Source organism: Salarias fasciatus, chromosome 13 (genome assembly GCF_902148845.1).
Source record: "Salarias fasciatus chromosome 13, fSalaFa1.1, whole genome shotgun sequence".
Lineage (NCBI taxonomy): Eukaryota > Metazoa > Chordata > Actinopteri > Blenniiformes > Blenniidae > Salarias > Salarias fasciatus.
Window position 1 is genome coordinate 2,464,342 of NC_043757.1, and position 17,300 is coordinate 2,481,641.

Sequence of the window (17,300 nt, forward strand, 5' to 3'; positions counted from 1 at the left end):
GACAGATCACAGAAAGAGCGTGTAGTTTTTGGTCCAAAGTGAAAACTTCAGGTCAAATGAGGAAATTTGATCAAAAGGCTCCAGAAGCTTTTTGGCACATGAGGTGAAGGAAAAAAAAAACATAACGATCCATTTATTAAAGACTCACAGATGTGTCAAAAAGAAGTGTTTTCATACTCGTCTTGCCTGAATCCAGTCCACAGAGCTGAATGAATCGGTTTAGTGAGTAAAAGCTGCAGGAGGAAACAGCTCAACAGTCAAATGCGTTTCCCCTTTCAAAATAAAAGTGCTTCCATCGAAGCGTCTTCCACAGGTCGGGACGAGGAGCCGCCGTTTCCAGCCTCTCTCCATCTTTAAGTGCTTCAATTCACATTTTGGTCGAGTTTGATTTTGGAAACATTCTGTGTTCAACGTTAGCGAGCTTTCAGTTGATTTGAATCTAGGGATGCTCGTCCACGGCTGACGAGAGGCAGAGAAACTCACCAGGAAAATTAGTAAATTCAAAGTTTGCTTTTACACCTAAAACTAAAAAAAAAAAATCTGTTGGTGCCTTCTAGTGGTGAAACAGAGGACTCAAGACAGGAAAACCTCCCACGAAATGGAGCTTGTTCCACTAAAATGTGTTTCAAATTTAGTTTAAAAATACTTCTGGAAGTTAACGTACTGACATGGAGGGTTTAGTGTCATCTAGTGGTGAAGAAGAGAACTGCAGCACATCCACAAGAACCGACGTTCACCACGAGGAACTCCCAAATATCAAGAACCTCCTTTCAACATGAATTCATCCCTTTTCTGTCCGTTGAATCCAAACGTGGTTTAAAATATTAAAAACTCTAGTGTCTGAGGATTTAGTGCCATCTAGTGGTGAGTGTGCACATGAACAGAAACTTCAGCAGAGAGAAATACAATCACAATTTAGTTTTTCAAAAACTCTAATCTGACATAAAGCAAAACAAAAAAAAAAAAAAAGACTGTTTTCAAAGAATTTACTAGAAAAAGGACGAAGACCAGAGGAGAAGTGTGAGATTTAGTTTAGTGCCATCTCGGCCTGAACCTGAAAAACAAGCGGAGTGTTGGTCCAGGTTAGCTTCAGAGAACCGACGGCAAATCAGCTGAAGCTTCTGATTTAAACCAGATCATAAAGACTGGAGCTCAGCTTCAGACAATGGAGCTGTTTCTGGTTCTACGTCAACCTCTGCGGTGAGTTTCCTGTGTGTGTGTGTGTGTGTGTGTGTGTGTGTGTATGTGTGTGTGTGTGTGTGTGTGTGTGTGTATAAAGTGCTGAGAGGGAGTGTGGATGGCTGAAATACTGCTCTGTCTTCATGACCAGTCGGCTCGCTGAGGCTCAGGATCCGACCTGAACCGGGTCACATTGTGAGAAGAGTGTAACACTGATGACTGCCCCCCCCCCCCCCCCCCCCCCCCCCCCTGCCCCCCCCCCACCCCCACCAGTTATCACCCTTACTTCCTCAGTCCAAGTAAACGGCAGAATAATTCAACATGAATTCACCTTTGACCCCATTAGTGGTTCCCGTGACTTTTTTTTTTACCTGAAGCCCCGCCCCCATGGTGGAGGACACGCCCACTCTCACCAATGAGGATCACTTCAGAACCTTCAGTCTTTTTTCCCCCCCACCTCATATTCCCTACAGTCCACACCCTCTGTGGTCCCGGACGTCCCCCAACGGGGTCCCGGACCAGAGGCTGGGAACCACTGGATCCCCCACGGGGTCCCGGACCATATTTTGAGCACCACTCATCAATCTATCAACGTTCTACGTTTTGCCGCCAGCAGACGTTAAAAATAATAATAACGATGAGAGGAAGGTTCAGGAGACCAGGACCTGGTTTTAGAGACTCGTTAGCACCGACGAGGTCCGTCTGACAGTCACAAGGTTTGGTCGACCAGGAGCGTTTCCGTGGCAACACTCGACTGTGGGCCACTGGAAGGATCTCTCACACACACACACACACAAACAGAGAGTGACCGTTAGCTCCTCAGCGCCGGACTGCTGCTCTTATCCGTCTCCTTCCATCCGTCCTTCATCAGAGCAGAGAAAACCTGGAGACGGAAGACAGGAAGACATGAAGACAGGAAGACATGAAGACAGGAAGACAGGAAGACATGAAGCCCGTCAATCATCTGCTGCTCAGAACGGATCCAGGAGCCCACAGGAATATTTACAGGACGATTCCACTGAAAACGACGACATTCGTTAACAGGAATGGTAGAAGTCAGGGATCGACCGATCAGTGTAAGCTGCATGCACAGATATTTACAGAGCCACAGAGATACGTGCACAGAGCAGAGGAGTGAGGAAGCACTGGAGAGGAGAGATCTGTCTCCTGACTGGCAGAATAATCATTAAAGGCTGAATTCTGCTTTCTTCATGGACGAGACGCCGTAAAACACAACAAGCCTTAATAAAAGAAAGTCCTGCTAGCTTAATGCTAACTTCTATGGGAAAACCCATTGACATGCTAACAGTTAGCACAAAAGTTGCAGAACTTTCTGGAATCAAATAAACTGAGCAACATTTCTCTGACTAAATCCAAAACAAAAAGGCTAATTTCAACACTAACAGGCAGATATTTCCCTCGGTCAGAAAAAGATGAACAGTTAGCCTACAAAAAAAAACAGGTTCTGGGTTCAAACACCAGCTGGGGCCTTTCTCTGAGGATGCTGCATGTTCTCCCCATGCATGTTAAGAGTTCCCTCAGGTTTACCAAAAGTTTTATTTCTTCCGTTGCCATATAGACAGAGTCGGAGTGTTTATTTCCACGACAACAGAGCATTTTAATAAACTTGTGTTTTCAGCTGTTGCGAGCGTCATCATGGAAGCAGAATCATGAAACAAGAAAAGTTTTCCGTTTTCATGGACACAGAGCTACAGGTTCTGTGTTCAGTGCAGATTTGACAAAGTTAGACACATTTATTGACCCTAAACTACTTTTCTTCTGAATTTCACTGGAGCTGATTGAGGCTCCCGTTCTGCTTCCAGCTCAGCTTAAACTCAGCTTCTCTCTTTTCTCAGAACTTAACAGTCCGGCTCTGGTTTTCCATTAAAAACAGTCGCTGGTTGGTTTTGTGTTGTAAAAGATTTGAACTTGTTTTGTGCTCTTTCACTGGCCTCGTGAACCAGCCCCGCCCACTCCTCATTCACAATTGGATTTCGGAGCAGGGGTGGGTCTGGGGACGAGCCAATACAAACTCCGTGCAGGGGGCGTTGGCTACTCCTTTGACTGACAACGCACTTCAGCCAATCAGAGCTTCAAAACAAATACGTCATCAAAATGCGTTAGCTTCTCTAAGAGTTAGCTTTAGCTCTTTAGCTCTAGCTTCTCTACACGCAAACACACGCGAAAATGTATTTTTCTGACTCTTGCTCTTGCTTGATTGTTGTAATTCTTGGTATTTTGGCTAGAACTTTATTGACTGCTTATTGCAGCTTTCAGACGATGGTTAAAGTCCGTAATCTTCGCTACGCTCGGTGATGACGTCACGTCCGGTTTAGCCGCTGGAATTCGCCAAAAAAAATCTGAAAACAAAAAGCGGCAACGCTGATTGGCTCGGCCGTTTCCTGGCCGAGCCGCATTCTCTTTCTATTGGCTCGTCCCCAGACCCACCCCACCCCACCCCAATTGTGGATGAGGAGTGGGCGGGGCTGGTTTACGAGGCTACTCTTTCACTGCACTCAGATTAAATTCAGGATCGTTTTTGGTCCAGACTGTTTTCATTTTAAACAGTTTGAACCGGATTAAGCTCAAACTAGGTGAGTTTTTTTTAAAAACCTATTATTGACTGAATTTAAAGTATTGCTCTGCTTTTAGACTGAAGACAGTCTCAAAGTGATTTAATTTCAGTTATTTGAAGTTTATTTTATCATTTAAAATGACTCTCGAGCTCATTTTTAATAATTAATAATGCTAAAGTGAAGCTTTCAGTCGTTCTTCTATTCATTTTGTTGAATCGATCAGTTCTGAATCGGACAGCGGCACCGACCTGAGCCCAGCGGCGGTTCCTGCTGATCATGTGTGTGTTGGCCATGGCGTTGAAGAGTGTGTGTGCCTGCAGGTCTTCGGGCAGCCGCGTGAGGAACTGGGCGATGTGGATGAAGTCCATCTGCAGCAGGACGTCCTCAAACAGGCGCAGGATGCCCAGGCCCGTCCGGAACAGGCTCTCCTCGCCGTCCCGGCAGAACACGTCCCACACCCGGCACGCCACGTCCAGCGGCAGCGACTTGCTGTACAGAGTGAAGATCCTGCACACGCACACGCACACACACGCACACACACACACACACACACACACACACACACACACAAAAATGTCAATGGATTTAGAGGTTTTACAACAATGAGAAATTTGAAATTTGGATCGAGACAAAACTGCAGAAAACGGGACCCTCTTGGAGGGGGGTGGGGGGTGGGGGGTCAGACGGGGGGGCTCACTCACCAGTCAATCAGGTAGAGGTCAGGGGTCAAGCTGTTGGTTTGGAAGTGGCTGAAGAGGCGAGGAAGGTTCTCCTCAAAGAAAATCTCAAAGGCCGAGAAATACTTCAACATCTGAGAGAGAGAGGGGGGGCGAGAGAGAGAGCGAGAGAGAGGGCAAGAGAGAGAGTGAGACAGACAGGGGGGGGTGCGAGAGAGAGCAAGAGAGAGAGAGCAAGAGAGAGAGGGGGTGCAAGACAGAGAAAGGGAGTGTGAGAGAGGGCAAGAGAGAGGGCGAGAGAGGGCAAGAGACAGGGCGAGAGAGAGAGGGAGAGAGAGGGCAAGAGAAAGGGCGAGAGAGAGGGCGAGAGAGAGACAGGTGCGAGAGAGAGGGAGAGAGAGGGCAAGAGAGAGGGCGAGAGAGAGGGTGAGAGAGAGGGCGAGAGAGAGGGCGAGAGAGAAGACGAGAGAGAGGGCGAGAGAGAAGGTGAGAGAGAAGGTGAGAGAGAGGGCGAGAGAGAGGGCGAGAGAGAGGGCGAGAGGGAGACAGAGAGGTCAGAGGTTAGACTGGACCCAGAGCAGTGAGACGGCAGCAGCAGGACAGGAAGCTCAGCCACCAGCTCGTGGTCCACTCTGAAGAACGCCATCTGACAGGGCTTGTTGAGCAGGTTGGCGAAGGTGATGAAGGCTTCGGCCTCCTCCAGGTTGAGGATGAGGACGGCGGCGATGAAGGACATGCCCTGCACCTGAGACACAGCGGGACGGCGGTCAGTCTGGGAGGCTCAGCGATCAGGAGTCGTCCGTCGACGGAGGGTTAAAGACTCACGTAGCCGATATCCGGTCTGTAGCAGGTGTAGGCGCCCAGCACGCTGTGGAGGAGGTCATGGTACGGGCCTCCCTGTGGGGGGAGGGGGAGAGTGAGGAGGAGGAGGAGCAGGAGGAGGAGGAGGACGAGTGGTTACCTTCTGGAAGATGAAGAGGGAGGGAAACGTTCTGGAAATGTCCAGTTTGATGAGATCCAGACTGGACTCTCTGTCTGCCAGAGACGCTCCTCCGTCTGAGGACAAACAACAACGTCAGCTACACCTGGACCTGTAGTGGGGTCTGGGTCTGGACGGGGGTCTGGTCTGGACGGGGGTCTGGTCTGGACGGGGGTCTGGGTCTGGACGGGGGTCTGGTCTGGACGGGGGTCTGGTCTGGATGGGGGTCTGGTCTGGACGGGGGTCTGGTCTGGATGGGGGTCTGGTCTGGGTGGGGGTCTGGTCTGGATGGGGGTCTGGTCTGGATGGGGGTCTGGTCTGGATGGGGGTCTGGTCTGGACGGGGGTCTGGTCTGGACGGGGGTCTGGTCTGGACGGGGGTCTGGGTCTGGACGGGGGTCTGGTCTGGACGGGGGTCTGGTCTGGACGGGGGTCTGGTCTGGACGGGGGTCTGGGTCTGGACGGGGGTCTGGTCTGGACGGGGGTCTGGGTCTGGACGGGGGTCTGGTCTGGACGGGGGTCTGCCTACCAGACTCGCTGTCGTTGACGGAGCTGGTCTCGCTGTAGCTCCTCCACTTCTCTTTGGCTCGGGACAGAAAGATCTCGTACAGCTCTGAAACACATGGCGGAGGTCAGGAGGCCATGGGGGGGGGGTGTCGGAGGACTCCGATTGGCTGGAGATCCCGCGGAGGCGGAGTCTGTACCTGCAGTGATGTTGAGCTCGTTTCCAATGGCGAGACTCCAAACTCTTCCTCTGACGCTGGGAGGAAGACCCTGCCACCACAGGTCCCGGACACGCCTCGTACCCTTCCTGAGAGAGAGAGAGAGAGAGAGAGAGAGAGAGAGAGAGAGAGAGAGAGAGAGAGAGAGAGAGAGAGAGAGAGAGAGAGAGAGAGAGAGGAGAGAGAGAGAGAGAGGAGAGAGAGAGAGAGAGAGAGAGAGAGAGAGAGAGAGAGAGACACAGAGAGACAGAGAGAGAGACACAGAGAGACAGAGAGAGACAGGGAGACAGAGAGACGGAGAAAGATCTAATCAGTCTTCCGGGTGAATCTGAACGGTAAACCGAGCCTCTCGGCTTCAGGCGTCGCTCCAGACGTACACGGAGTCCCAGTGAGGGAGGATCTCGGTGTTCCAGACGACCATGGCGTTGGAGATGATGTCCTCCTGCCGGTGTCTCTCCTTCATCTGCCGCTTCTTCCTCTGGGCTTCCTTCAGCTCTGAGGGGACGGACGGACGGACACAGCGTCACATCGCGGCCCGGCCGCCGCTCTACAGACACTGTAAGCCTCAGTATGCTCCCCCGTCGCCGCGACGGCGTTCCTACGACGTCTAAGTCGTAGCCCTACGACGGGCTACGCCGGGGCTTGACGTGCGCCTCCCGAAAATCGTGACTTCGCGTCGAGGCGACGCGTGGTGACGTGAACGTCGAGGGCTGTGATTGGTCCGCTTTCGCGTTGTTTATAGAATAACGTAGAACTCACCCGGAATGCTTTCCTGATCCGAACAGTGCTTCAGGAGAAATTTAGATCCAAAATTGAGCGGCGCAGATCCCTGTACTGTTAGCAGTGTTAGCACTGTTAGCAGACGGGGCTATGTGTAGAGCCGCTCCTAAAACGGCTTTAATCGTCCAAAAGCTCATTAGTTTCACCAACATTTCCTCCTGGTCCGCTCAGCCTCTCCTCCACCACAGCCCGGGGTCCAGATATGTCATATATGCAGATATATGTCTGGTAAGTGCACGTGTGTCTAGATATCTATGTCTATAGATCTATGTCTGGGTAAAGCCGGAGCTACGGAAGCCGCATTGTTGTTGTGACTGCTAGCGGCTTGGCAGAGGAGGGCGTTCCCTTGACGCAGGAGCAAGATATGTTCAGTAGCGGCGCAGGAACGCCGTGGCGGCGACAGGGGGGCACACTGAGGCCTTGACCCGGGACGGCGTGCAGCACTGACCTCTCCTCTTGGCTCCGGCCACCATCTCCTCGTACTCCAGTTTGTGTCTCTGGGTTTCCTCCACAGACTTGGCCGGAAGGTTCCTGAAACACAGGCGGAGGTTGAGACGGAGCGACACCCGGCTGGACGGCGGTCCTCCTCGTCGGGACCGTTAGCTTGATGCTAGCTCACGGCGGAGTGTGTGAGACTCACGCCGGCCGGTCCTCCAGGATGAGCGCCGTGGTGGACAGAGGCTCGAACTCCAGGTTCTTCCTCCTCCCTGCAGCCGGGGGGCGCTGTGGACACGGCGAGTCCGTCTCCAGCTCTCGCTGTGGAGACTGGACAGAGACGACGGGGAAACGGATTTCAGTCACTATTAAGAAAACTGACTCTCGCGGAGGTCTATCAAACCAGGAACACGGAGTGTGAAAGCAGGCAGAACCTCACAGGTTAAAGATGTGAAAATAAAATGCACGGCGCCTGTTAGCATTAGCATGACGCTAACAGGAGCAAGCCTCATTCGGACCCACAGTGAAGAGCAGTTTGTGCTCGAAGAACCAACAAAGCAGCTGTTGATGAGCACAAAGGTGTGTGTGTGTGTGTGTGTGTGTGTGTGTGTGTGTTCACCCTGCACAATGATCGTTTGATAGCAGGACAGCTGCCGGCTGCAAAGACAACAGCAGCCTTTCACCGGCTCTGGTGTGTGTGGGACAACAGCAGGGGGCGCCACAGGGAGCGTGTGCGTGTGTGTGTGTGTGTGTGTGTGTGTGTGTGTCAGTCAGTTGGGAGACGGTGAATAAATAGTGAAGCCTGTGAGGTTGCGGTGGTGTTCATCTGCCTCTTCAGCTGCAGAAGTTGTTTAGCCACACACGCACACACACACACACACACACACACACACACACACACACACACACACACACACCTGTGATGTCACCGGGGGGGCGGGCTCCTTCCCCTGCTCGCCCTCTTGGACCGCCGTCTTCCCGAACAGCCGCCAGCCCGTTGCATTGTGGGCATTGTGGGTCGTGGCTCTGGGCTCTTTGGCTTTCCTGGTGAACAGGCTCCTGAAACCCAGAAGGTGGCAGCGTGATCAGACCTGGAGGTCGGGTTACCGACGACACCGGGCAGTCGAAGGGTTAACCCGGGCCGGCGAGCCGATCGGTTTCACTTCCTGTTTCCTCCGGCGGATTGAGGAAGAAGCGGCAGAGAGGCGACGTAACGCCGTCAGTTTGTGCAGCCGCAGCAGTTTCTCCAGAAACGCCAGGAAAACAAAAACAGGCGAGGGTGAAGAGGAACCGTCTGACCAACCAGCTGCTCGGTTAGCTGGGCACAGCACTCATTTCACTGAACAGTTCAAATCTACACAGAAGCGGAGATACTGTCCGTTTCCACGGGAACGGGATGAAAACGACGTAGTTACCGTATTGGCCCGAATATAAGACTATGTTTTTTTCCAGAAATCGCATCCTCAAAAGTGGGGTCGTGTTATAATCGCGGACTTACGGTAGATGGTCAATACGCATCCGCGCCGCTAGATGGAGCCAAAGTGTCACTGACCAGAGAGCGAGTGGAGCGATGAAACGAGATCAAATGATCTGATGAAAAATGGCGGATCATCTGGAACAAAGGGGCTGAACGCTGGACAACTGAGCAAACAACAGAGGCGAAGTTATGATACCAACTTTAAACTGATGGTGATCAACGCAGCAGAGTCATCAAACTACTGCCAAGCCGCCAGGAGATCTGGTGGAGCAGAGCCTCGTTCTTATTGGAGAGCACAGAAAAAAACGCCTACAGATGCTAACGCTATGAGAAAAGCTTTCCGTGGTCCCGAGAGCGACGCTTCAGGTAGAAGGGTGAGTGAATAGGTCTCTGAAAAACGGAAAGACGGAATGTCCACCACCAGAGCCTGATTCAGCTGAAGGACCTGGGAAGTTAATTACATCATTTATGCAGTTTGGACCCCTTGAGGCTTCTCATTTGTTGCTTATTGTTTCTTATTTTGAGAAAGAGAATATATTTTTTATTCAATACTGTATATTTTTTCATTTTATATCTCGTGAAATGTTATTTCAGTTGTGAGTTTTTGAGTTTATAATAATTGTTTAATAAAAAGTTGTTTTATGAGTGGCCTTATTGTCTTTAGCATTTTTTTTTTTTCACAAAATGATCTTTGAAAAATAGAGGTCGTGTTATAATCAGAGTCGTCTTATATTCGGGCCAATACGGTACACGCCAGGCCACCAGCGGGCGCTCTGCAGCGGCTCCAAGACGCTTTCAGAATACGGAAAGGAAACGTTGGTTTGCCTTTATGTTTGATTTGCAATGATTTTCAAAAACGGTGTAAAATCCAGGACGAGCACAGCTAAAGAAGGTAAAACAGCTCAGGATGAGAAGAAAACCACAAGCAGAAAGGAAAGAAAAGGGACAAGAGAAAAGGATAAAGGAAAAAATAAAATGGGTAAAAAAAAGAGGGAAGGAAAAAAGGGAAATGAATAAGAAAGAAAAGGGGAAATTCAAAGAAAAACAGAAAAAATAAGTGAAAGAAGAAAAGAAAGCAAAAGACAAAAGGAAAAAGGAAAAATGAAGAAAAACATGGAAAAGACCAGAAAACAATTATAAATGGAGAAAAGGGAGAGACAATAAAGGAAATAAGGAAAAAAAGCCAGAGTGGCTAAAAGTTCCCTGAAATCTAGAACCAAGAGGCTGAAACAGTCAAGACCGATAAAGCACGTCTGAAACAACTAAAACTGTGATGAGAATCTATCTAAACTCTACCGGACACTGAATCGTCTTGATTTGAGCTCATGAGCAGGTTTTGGGGCTCCAGATGCGTTTCACGTTGAGGTTCTGGATTCTGCGGACGCCCGCCGTGAACAGACGTGTCCTCTCTGTTTTCAGAACCTGTTCCGTCCCCACTCGTCCCGATCGTCCTCCGTCCACCGACGATCCAGCCGAGGCAAGCGGCCCGCCGGCTGGATTTCCTCCGAGACGCCGTCACGTCACGCCACGCTGCAGCCAGCTGCTCCAGACCGCCGGAAAAAAGGAAAAAAAAACCCTCCTGCACCTGCCAGACGCGGCAGATTCCAGCAGAGGTCAGAGGTCATTCCCACAGCGTTTCATAACGCTGGAAATCCGTCTTTCCTTCATTAGAAACTGTGATTTAAGGCTGTTCACAAACAGCAGAACATCGTGTTTGTTCTCCAACATGTGGCCTGTGGGTTCAAACGGGGCCACTAGGCTCTGCTACATGTTAGTATAGCGTCATGATGGAAGCCAGTTCTCCAGGAAATCCATTATAAAAAATACTCCAGGCTACGTTTTGGGTCTCGCTGCTGGGCTCCGCTCTGAGATTCATGTTCTACACGGACTGTAAACAGTGACGCACCGACTGAGAGCTGAACGCGTTGGCGCTATGGCCGAGAACGGAGAGAACAGGGGAGAGAGAACGTCTGCAAACGGCAAGAAAGTCTAAAGTTTGAGATCGATTCGATCGCTCAAATACTCGGTACAACAGACGACTTCAAAAAGAATCCATGTTTCAGTCTGCAGGTCAACATGAGGCAGAACGTCTGAGGAAGGTGTTGAATCCGACACGCGCTGGGAACCGAAGAAAGAGGCAGCAGACACTGAAAGTTTCTTTTCTTAAAAAAAGTTCGAAACTGGGGATTTGAATTAGTCTGAACAGCTGTTCTGCTCCTGATACCTGGAGAACAGCTGTGAACTCAAACTGCTCAGTCCTCTGCTCTGGAGGGATGGAACTGCAGACTGAGAACACCAACGACCTCCAGGTCTGCGTTTAGTTTTCCTCATAGAAACACCTCCTCCTCATATCTCTAGAAAAGCAGTGAACACTCTAGAAACCTGCAACGTGAGAAAAAGACCAACGAGAAACCTGAAAAAAACTCTCAGACGACCGAACAGTGAAAAGACTGTGAGACAGTTTTCTGGATTGTTGCTTCATCAACAGTCGCTGTTAAAAACTGAACCAGACGACACGCTGCGGTCGTTCAAGAGGAGATGAAATGAAGATGAATCAGTTTGAACTCAGAACTCTGCTCTTCCTGCTCTTCTACGTCTCTTTGCCTTGACTTTTTGTTTTGACTGAATTTTGACTCGTTTCTGTTTTGACTCAGGTTTTGTGTCTGTCTTGCAGTGCTCCATGTTGCCACGGCTGCTTTGTCTCACTCTGGAGTCACATTCGCATCGTTGTGAAGCTTCTCTGAACACTTTGCAGTAGCTGAGCAAGTTTGTTTTGCAGCTTTGCCATTCTGCGTCTGTTGAACAGACCCGTCTCGCCTCTCTGGCTCACTGTGTGTGTGTTCGGGATCTCTCGGTTCTGTCACTGATTGTTCCCCGTCAGAGTTTCGAATGGGGGATGAATGAATGAATGGATGGATGAATGGATGAATCAGTGAGATCAGAGACACGAGGACCTGCGTTTACCTGGTGAAGAAATCAGCGATGCCGAACCTCTTTGGCATCAGCTTGGGGTCCGAGTCGCCCGCCGGGTCGGTCAGGTCGGGCAGCTTGTCCGGGGCGCTCTGCCTGCGACCCACATCCAGCACGACCCGGATGTCGTCCTCATACCCGGCACCCCCGAAGTAGAAGTCCCCGTCCTCATCGGGGGACAGCGGGGTGGCGTCACAGCTGAGGGACACCGTGAAGTTTGGGTTAGTCCTCAGACTCTGCGGCCTGACAGGTAAACTCAGGTCCCTGAAGTCTCCCTCCTCCTCCTGGACCTCTTCATCGCCCTCGTCCTCCTCGGGCTCAGACAGCGGACTGTCGCAGGTGGGATCAGAGTGGGCTGACAGACAGGGTGAGGGGAGTTTGGCACTTGATCCCGGGGTCAGGCAGTCCTCCATGGAGGCACCGATGGGAGCAGGGAGCTTGATGTCCTCCGCTGGACACCGAGCATCCTCCCCGGGACACCGGGCCTCCTCTCCGGGACAGTCAGCCTCCTCTCCGGGACACCGGGCCTCCTCCCCGGGACAGTCAGCCTCCTCCCCGGGACACCGGGCCTCCTCCCCGGGACAGTCACATGAGGCCCTGATGTGCAAACCACCGTTTGCTACTTTCACTTCCTCACAGTCTGAAGGTTTGAGGCCCGGGGAAGAGGCGGGGTCGCTCCCGGGACCGTCGGGGACCCCATTGGGGAGGCTACCCTCCACCTGGCAGCCCCCGCAGCCCAGCCGGGGGTTTCCGGGACATCCGCCGCCGGCAGCCTCCTCTCCCCGGGCAGCGCTGCAGGAGTCCCGGGGATCCCCCGAACCCCGACCCGGTGCTCCTCCGTCCAGCCCCACCGGCTCGGTGAACCCGTTCAGGCCGCCGTGGCCACCGGGGGAGCAGTGCTCCTGCCGGGCCACATCCAACCCGACCTCCGGACGCGCGGAGCCGGCTTCCCCGTGTCCCCGGGCCGGGTCGCCGGCACCGGCCAGCAGCGCCCGGCTCCGGGCTTTGATCGCGGTGCAAGGTTCCCCGGCTCCTCCTCCCGTTTCTTCTTCGTTCTCGTTCAGGTCGACGGTAACCGACCCTCCATTCTCCTCCGCGGTTTCCATGACCGCTCAGTCCGCCTGGCGAGCCTCGGCCCCGGGCGTGAATTCCTGGTCCTGCCGGGCTCCTCCTCCTCCGCAGCGGCTGCAGCTGGCTCTCTTGTTCGGGGAGGAAGGGGCGACCATGTTAGCCAGCTCCGGCGTTACCTGACCCGCCCGGGCGGCTGCAGCACCTCCATCTCTGCGGGTCCCGCCCCGCCGCGGTGTCCGGTGAAGGTGCCCGCCGGGTGGAGGTGGACGAATCCCCGCAGAGTTCAGCAGCTCCGAGCGGCGGCGGCGCTCCAGCCACAGTCCGGCGCCATCTTGAAAATACCCCAACAATGACGTCACCGCTCCGTCCTCGTTCCCCGTGTTTTGATTTGTGTGAGGATCAAAGCGCCGCCTGGCGGCCGATGCTGGTACTACAGCGGCTCCGCTGACCTGGAAACCGAGAAATAGGATTAAAAAACATTTAATGAAGCTCAGAAAATATTCTGAAGCAGAGCGAATGAAATAATCTGTAATGCGGGCCTGCTCATGAACTGAGGGGACGGGTAGTATGAGTAATTGCAGTTACTAATAGAGAAATTACAACAGCATACTGAAGAAATCAATAAATGTATCCTGTAAATGCTTAACAATGCACTTATTTTTTGCATTGATGCATTAATTGTGATACACTGACATACATCGACCCAAAGCATTGTTGCATTTAAATTTACAACGTTTGAAAATAAGACCAGGTGAGCAGCAGCTAATCCACTAAGTCAATCAGAGAAATGCAATTAACTAACAGACAACATAACTGCACCAACACGACGTTACAGATCATTATCCTCGACATTTAAGAATGCAGTCATCTGAATAACAGCCAACGTTAAATTTATCCCCGGCTGCCGGCAGTAACCAAGGTCACAGCATGGAGCAGAGAACATAGCGTCTCGTGGTGTTTGATCAAACTGCAGGACTCAGTTCAGATGAGCCAGGTCACCTGTTCAGAGTTTAATTAATTTAACTGGCAAAACACTTCTGATAGTGCAAAAACAAATGCTAAATAAAACTGTACAGTATCCCTCTGAATAGAATTATAACAACATACCTGAGGGGCAGATTCCATCAGAATCTGATTTACTGATATTCTCCATCCTGGACAGGAGAGGACAGGAGAGGACAGGAGAGGACAGGACCCGTCCCAGAGACATGAGGACAGGATCGGACCAGGACGGGTGTTTTGGAGTCAAAATCATGCCCAAACCTCATAAACAGCCTCCAGTCCATCAGAGGACAGACAGTCAGATAAACACATACACACACACACACACACTCATCCCAGAGGAAAACTCTTTACGGTTCTTCAACAGAACCAGATTTTAATAGAAAAAAAATCATTTTTAAATCAAATCAGTGGGGAAAACATATTAATAAATGAACAGTGAAATATTGATATTTAGATCATTGAAGATGTGGTCTAACCCAGAGGACCTCAGAGGCCTGGACGATGTCTTAAAACTCAACATCCCCCCTTTTAATAAAATCACACATTGTGTATTATATGGATCATTTTTACTCTTCCCTCGTTTCCTCTTGACTCCATCTGTTTCCATTAAAGTATTAAAGCAGGGTTTTGAATTCACACGGTGGTGTTGATCATATCTGGCCAATAGATACTGTCCACAGGTTCCTGTCTCCTCAGACTGAGACTCTGAACTGTTCAGTGTATTTTACCCAGCATGCATCTGGGAATAAACAAGTCTTTACATCGATTTATCAACTGTGATCTATTGCATTAAGGGAAACAACCTGCTCGGTCCATAATGTAATAATTCTAATGGTTTCCGTGGTTTGAGCTCAGCTTCTGTTACATTATTGATCAGTTGTTTTTTTTATAGTGCTGTCACTTTTAATCATAATTATTGGTTATAATTTTTTATAATTTGCAATTAATCATAAAATTAGTTAGAAATTGTCAGAGAAAACCGATTTTCCTGCCATTAAGACTTCCATTTCCTCCTCCCTGTTCAGTCCAGCTGAATCATGAGGATCAGACTCATCTGAAGCTTGAAAATGTTCCGAACGGCCTCCCGAAGCGTCGATGTTCTGGACTGTTCAACACCAAGAGAAAAACTGGGACTAGGGTTCCCTTGAGCAGCTCAGCTTTAACATGTTTATGGTTCAATTCCACGTGAGTGTTTCCTGATGTGAAGCTGCTCCACTCAGTTTAAAGATTCAGACTTTTTGAGCAGTAAACTGGTGATTTTGTTGATTACAAAGTTCTCAAATGATGCTGTTATCAGAATTGTGATTAGAAATTTAATTGCACTACTTTTATAAGTCAAGTCACTGTTTGACATCAGGCTCTCAGGCAGAGCAGAGTTCAAAGGTCAGCTGTGAGTTTAACCCTGAAACTGCACCAGTTGGTTTTAAACCCCCAGAGAATTTCCACATTTTGCTCCATATTATCTGAGCTTCATCTCTGAACCACTTCAGTCGTTGAGGTTCACTCCCAGCAGCCGGATCCCAGTTTCAACCCGAGGATTAGATTTTTAACCCCGAGCAGTTTCAGGTTCGGACACTTGCTTTTAAATGCAGAGATGTTTGGTCGGTTTTCACAGAACAGAGGCGGAGACAGAGACGGGCCGCAGTGTGACTCATGTCTTTATTGTCTACTTGTCCTCGGGCTTGTTGAAGCAGTACGTGAGGCAGCACTTCCCGCAGTAGTGCCGGTCGAAGTGACTCGCCATGAAGACGCCAGCGCCGCACTCGTCGGCCGGACACTCGCGCCTCAGCCGGTGGATTTTACCGTTCTCGTCCACCTGAGGGGAGACAAGGTTTTCCACTTTCAGTCCTCTCAATTTGAACATCTTCCGTATTTAAATCTGCGGTTCGATTCCCGGTACCTTGTAGTACTTGAGCACAGCCAGCTTGACCTTCTTCCTCTTGTGCTTGTTCTTCTTGGGGGTGGTGTACGACTTCTTCTTCCTCTTCTTGGCACCGCCGCGGAGCCTCAGCACCAAGTGGAGGGTCGACTCCTGCAGAGCAGGACAGGGAATCAAACGTGTGTTCCTCACCCCACTGCTCCGCTGCACGGCTCCCCGGGGAACCTCACCTTCTGGATGTTGTAGTCGGACAGCGTGCGTCCGTCTTCCAGCTGCTTCCCGGCGAAGATCAGCCTCTGCTGGTCCGGAGGGATTCCTGCAACGATCAACTTCCTGGTCAGAGCAGGAGACTTCCAGAAGCTTCAACGATCCACTGAGATGAGCTCCAGAAGAGGAAGCTACCTAAGAGCCCAAGACCCAAGAGCTCAGGTGTTCTCCAGACACTGGAGGAGAACATCACTACCAGGACAACCTGGTTTAGGAGACCGTGCACGTCTGTGTGTCACTCTGTGTCTTTCCATGGCTTTGTGTCTACGCAAAATACTATGCAGTTCATTCATTTAACCTCTGTTCATAAAACAATATAAACACAACTTCCATTAAACATAATCTCTCAGCTTCACTTCAGTAATGTCATATTTATCACTCCAGAAACTTCATACTCAGCTGCAGCTCCATCAGAACGGAGTGAAAGCATCAAACTCACCCTCTTTATCCTGGATCTTGGCCTTGACATTCTCGATAGTGTCTGAAGGCTCAACCTGAAACACAAATCCGGCTTTAATCCACCTGAATGCATATAAATTACCGGCTCAAATCCATCTGGAAGAAGATAATCGACACTTTAATCACACAAGAGGCGTTCAGAGACACACACGTGTTTACGGTGCGGCTGGTTAGCATAGCCGCTTAGCTTTAGCCAGCTAGCTGCCAAACTGCAGAACGAAATCTGAGCCCACTCAACCCAGACGGTACCGTACTGGCGGGGATCGTAAATATATCGTTAATGCAGCAAACGCTGCTTAATGTTGCCATATTACAGTTTTAACAGAGTATTCTCGTTTCCTGTGGCCCTGAACGCCTCATCCTGCATCACCCACCTCGAGGGTTATGGTTTTCCCCGTGAGGGTTTTCACGAAAATCTGCATGTTGACGTCGGATCCACCTGCGTAGGAACATTCAGGGGACAGGTCAGACTCTGCCCCGGACGAAATGAGCCCCGCGCGGCGGCTCTTTATGGGTTTTTATGAGTAAAAATTGTGTTTTTATCGGAGCTGTTCTCACCGGCACGTAGCTCGAATGGCGGATCCTGAGAAGAGGGCTTTCCGGAGGAGACACGGGGTTTTCTCCACACAGTCTCAGGGGCTTGGAGGGCTACCGAGGTGCCTGATCAAAAATACTATGGAAAACATTTAAGTGCGTCATAAACACGTTTTTTCTCTTTTTGTGTCATTTACATTATTCCTGCTTAGACTTATTTTTCTTCTCTCTTTTTTTTTTACAGTACTTTTAGTAACTACACATAAATAACTTGGTTGAGCTTGTGTCGCT

The 17,300-nt window shown here is 50.4% G+C and overlaps 2 protein-coding genes across 2 annotated transcripts; both read right to left on the reverse strand.

The window, feature by feature from the left end:
* Positions 1–1,472: 1,472 nt before the first annotated feature.
* LOC115399563 (TBC1 domain family member 12-like) lies at positions 1,473–13,216 on the reverse strand. The gene is made up of 13 exons (XM_030106995.1): positions 11,789–13,216; positions 8,265–8,406; positions 7,553–7,677; positions 7,361–7,443; positions 6,510–6,627; positions 6,115–6,221; positions 5,940–6,023; positions 5,394–5,488; positions 5,258–5,329; positions 5,049–5,177; positions 4,457–4,566; positions 4,004–4,262; positions 1,473–2,062 (listed from the first exon to the last, which is right to left on the reverse strand). Exons 1-13 carry the CDS (start codon positions 12,898–12,900, stop codon positions 1,991–1,993), a joined length of 2,508 nt encoding a protein of 835 aa, XP_029962855.1. The 5' UTR covers positions 12,901–13,216; the 3' UTR covers positions 1,473–1,990.
* Positions 13,217–15,510: 2,294 nt separating this feature from the next.
* On the reverse strand, positions 15,511–17,101 carry rps27a (ribosomal protein S27a). Its single transcript, XM_030107268.1, has 6 exons — positions 17,034–17,101; positions 16,850–16,914; positions 16,456–16,510; positions 15,980–16,065; positions 15,771–15,902; positions 15,511–15,686 (listed from the first exon to the last, which is right to left on the reverse strand). Exons 2-6 carry the CDS (start codon positions 16,895–16,897, stop codon positions 15,537–15,539), a joined length of 471 nt encoding a protein of 156 aa, XP_029963128.1. The 5' UTR covers positions 16,898–16,914; positions 17,034–17,101; the 3' UTR covers positions 15,511–15,536.
* Positions 17,102–17,300: the final 199 nt, after the last annotated feature.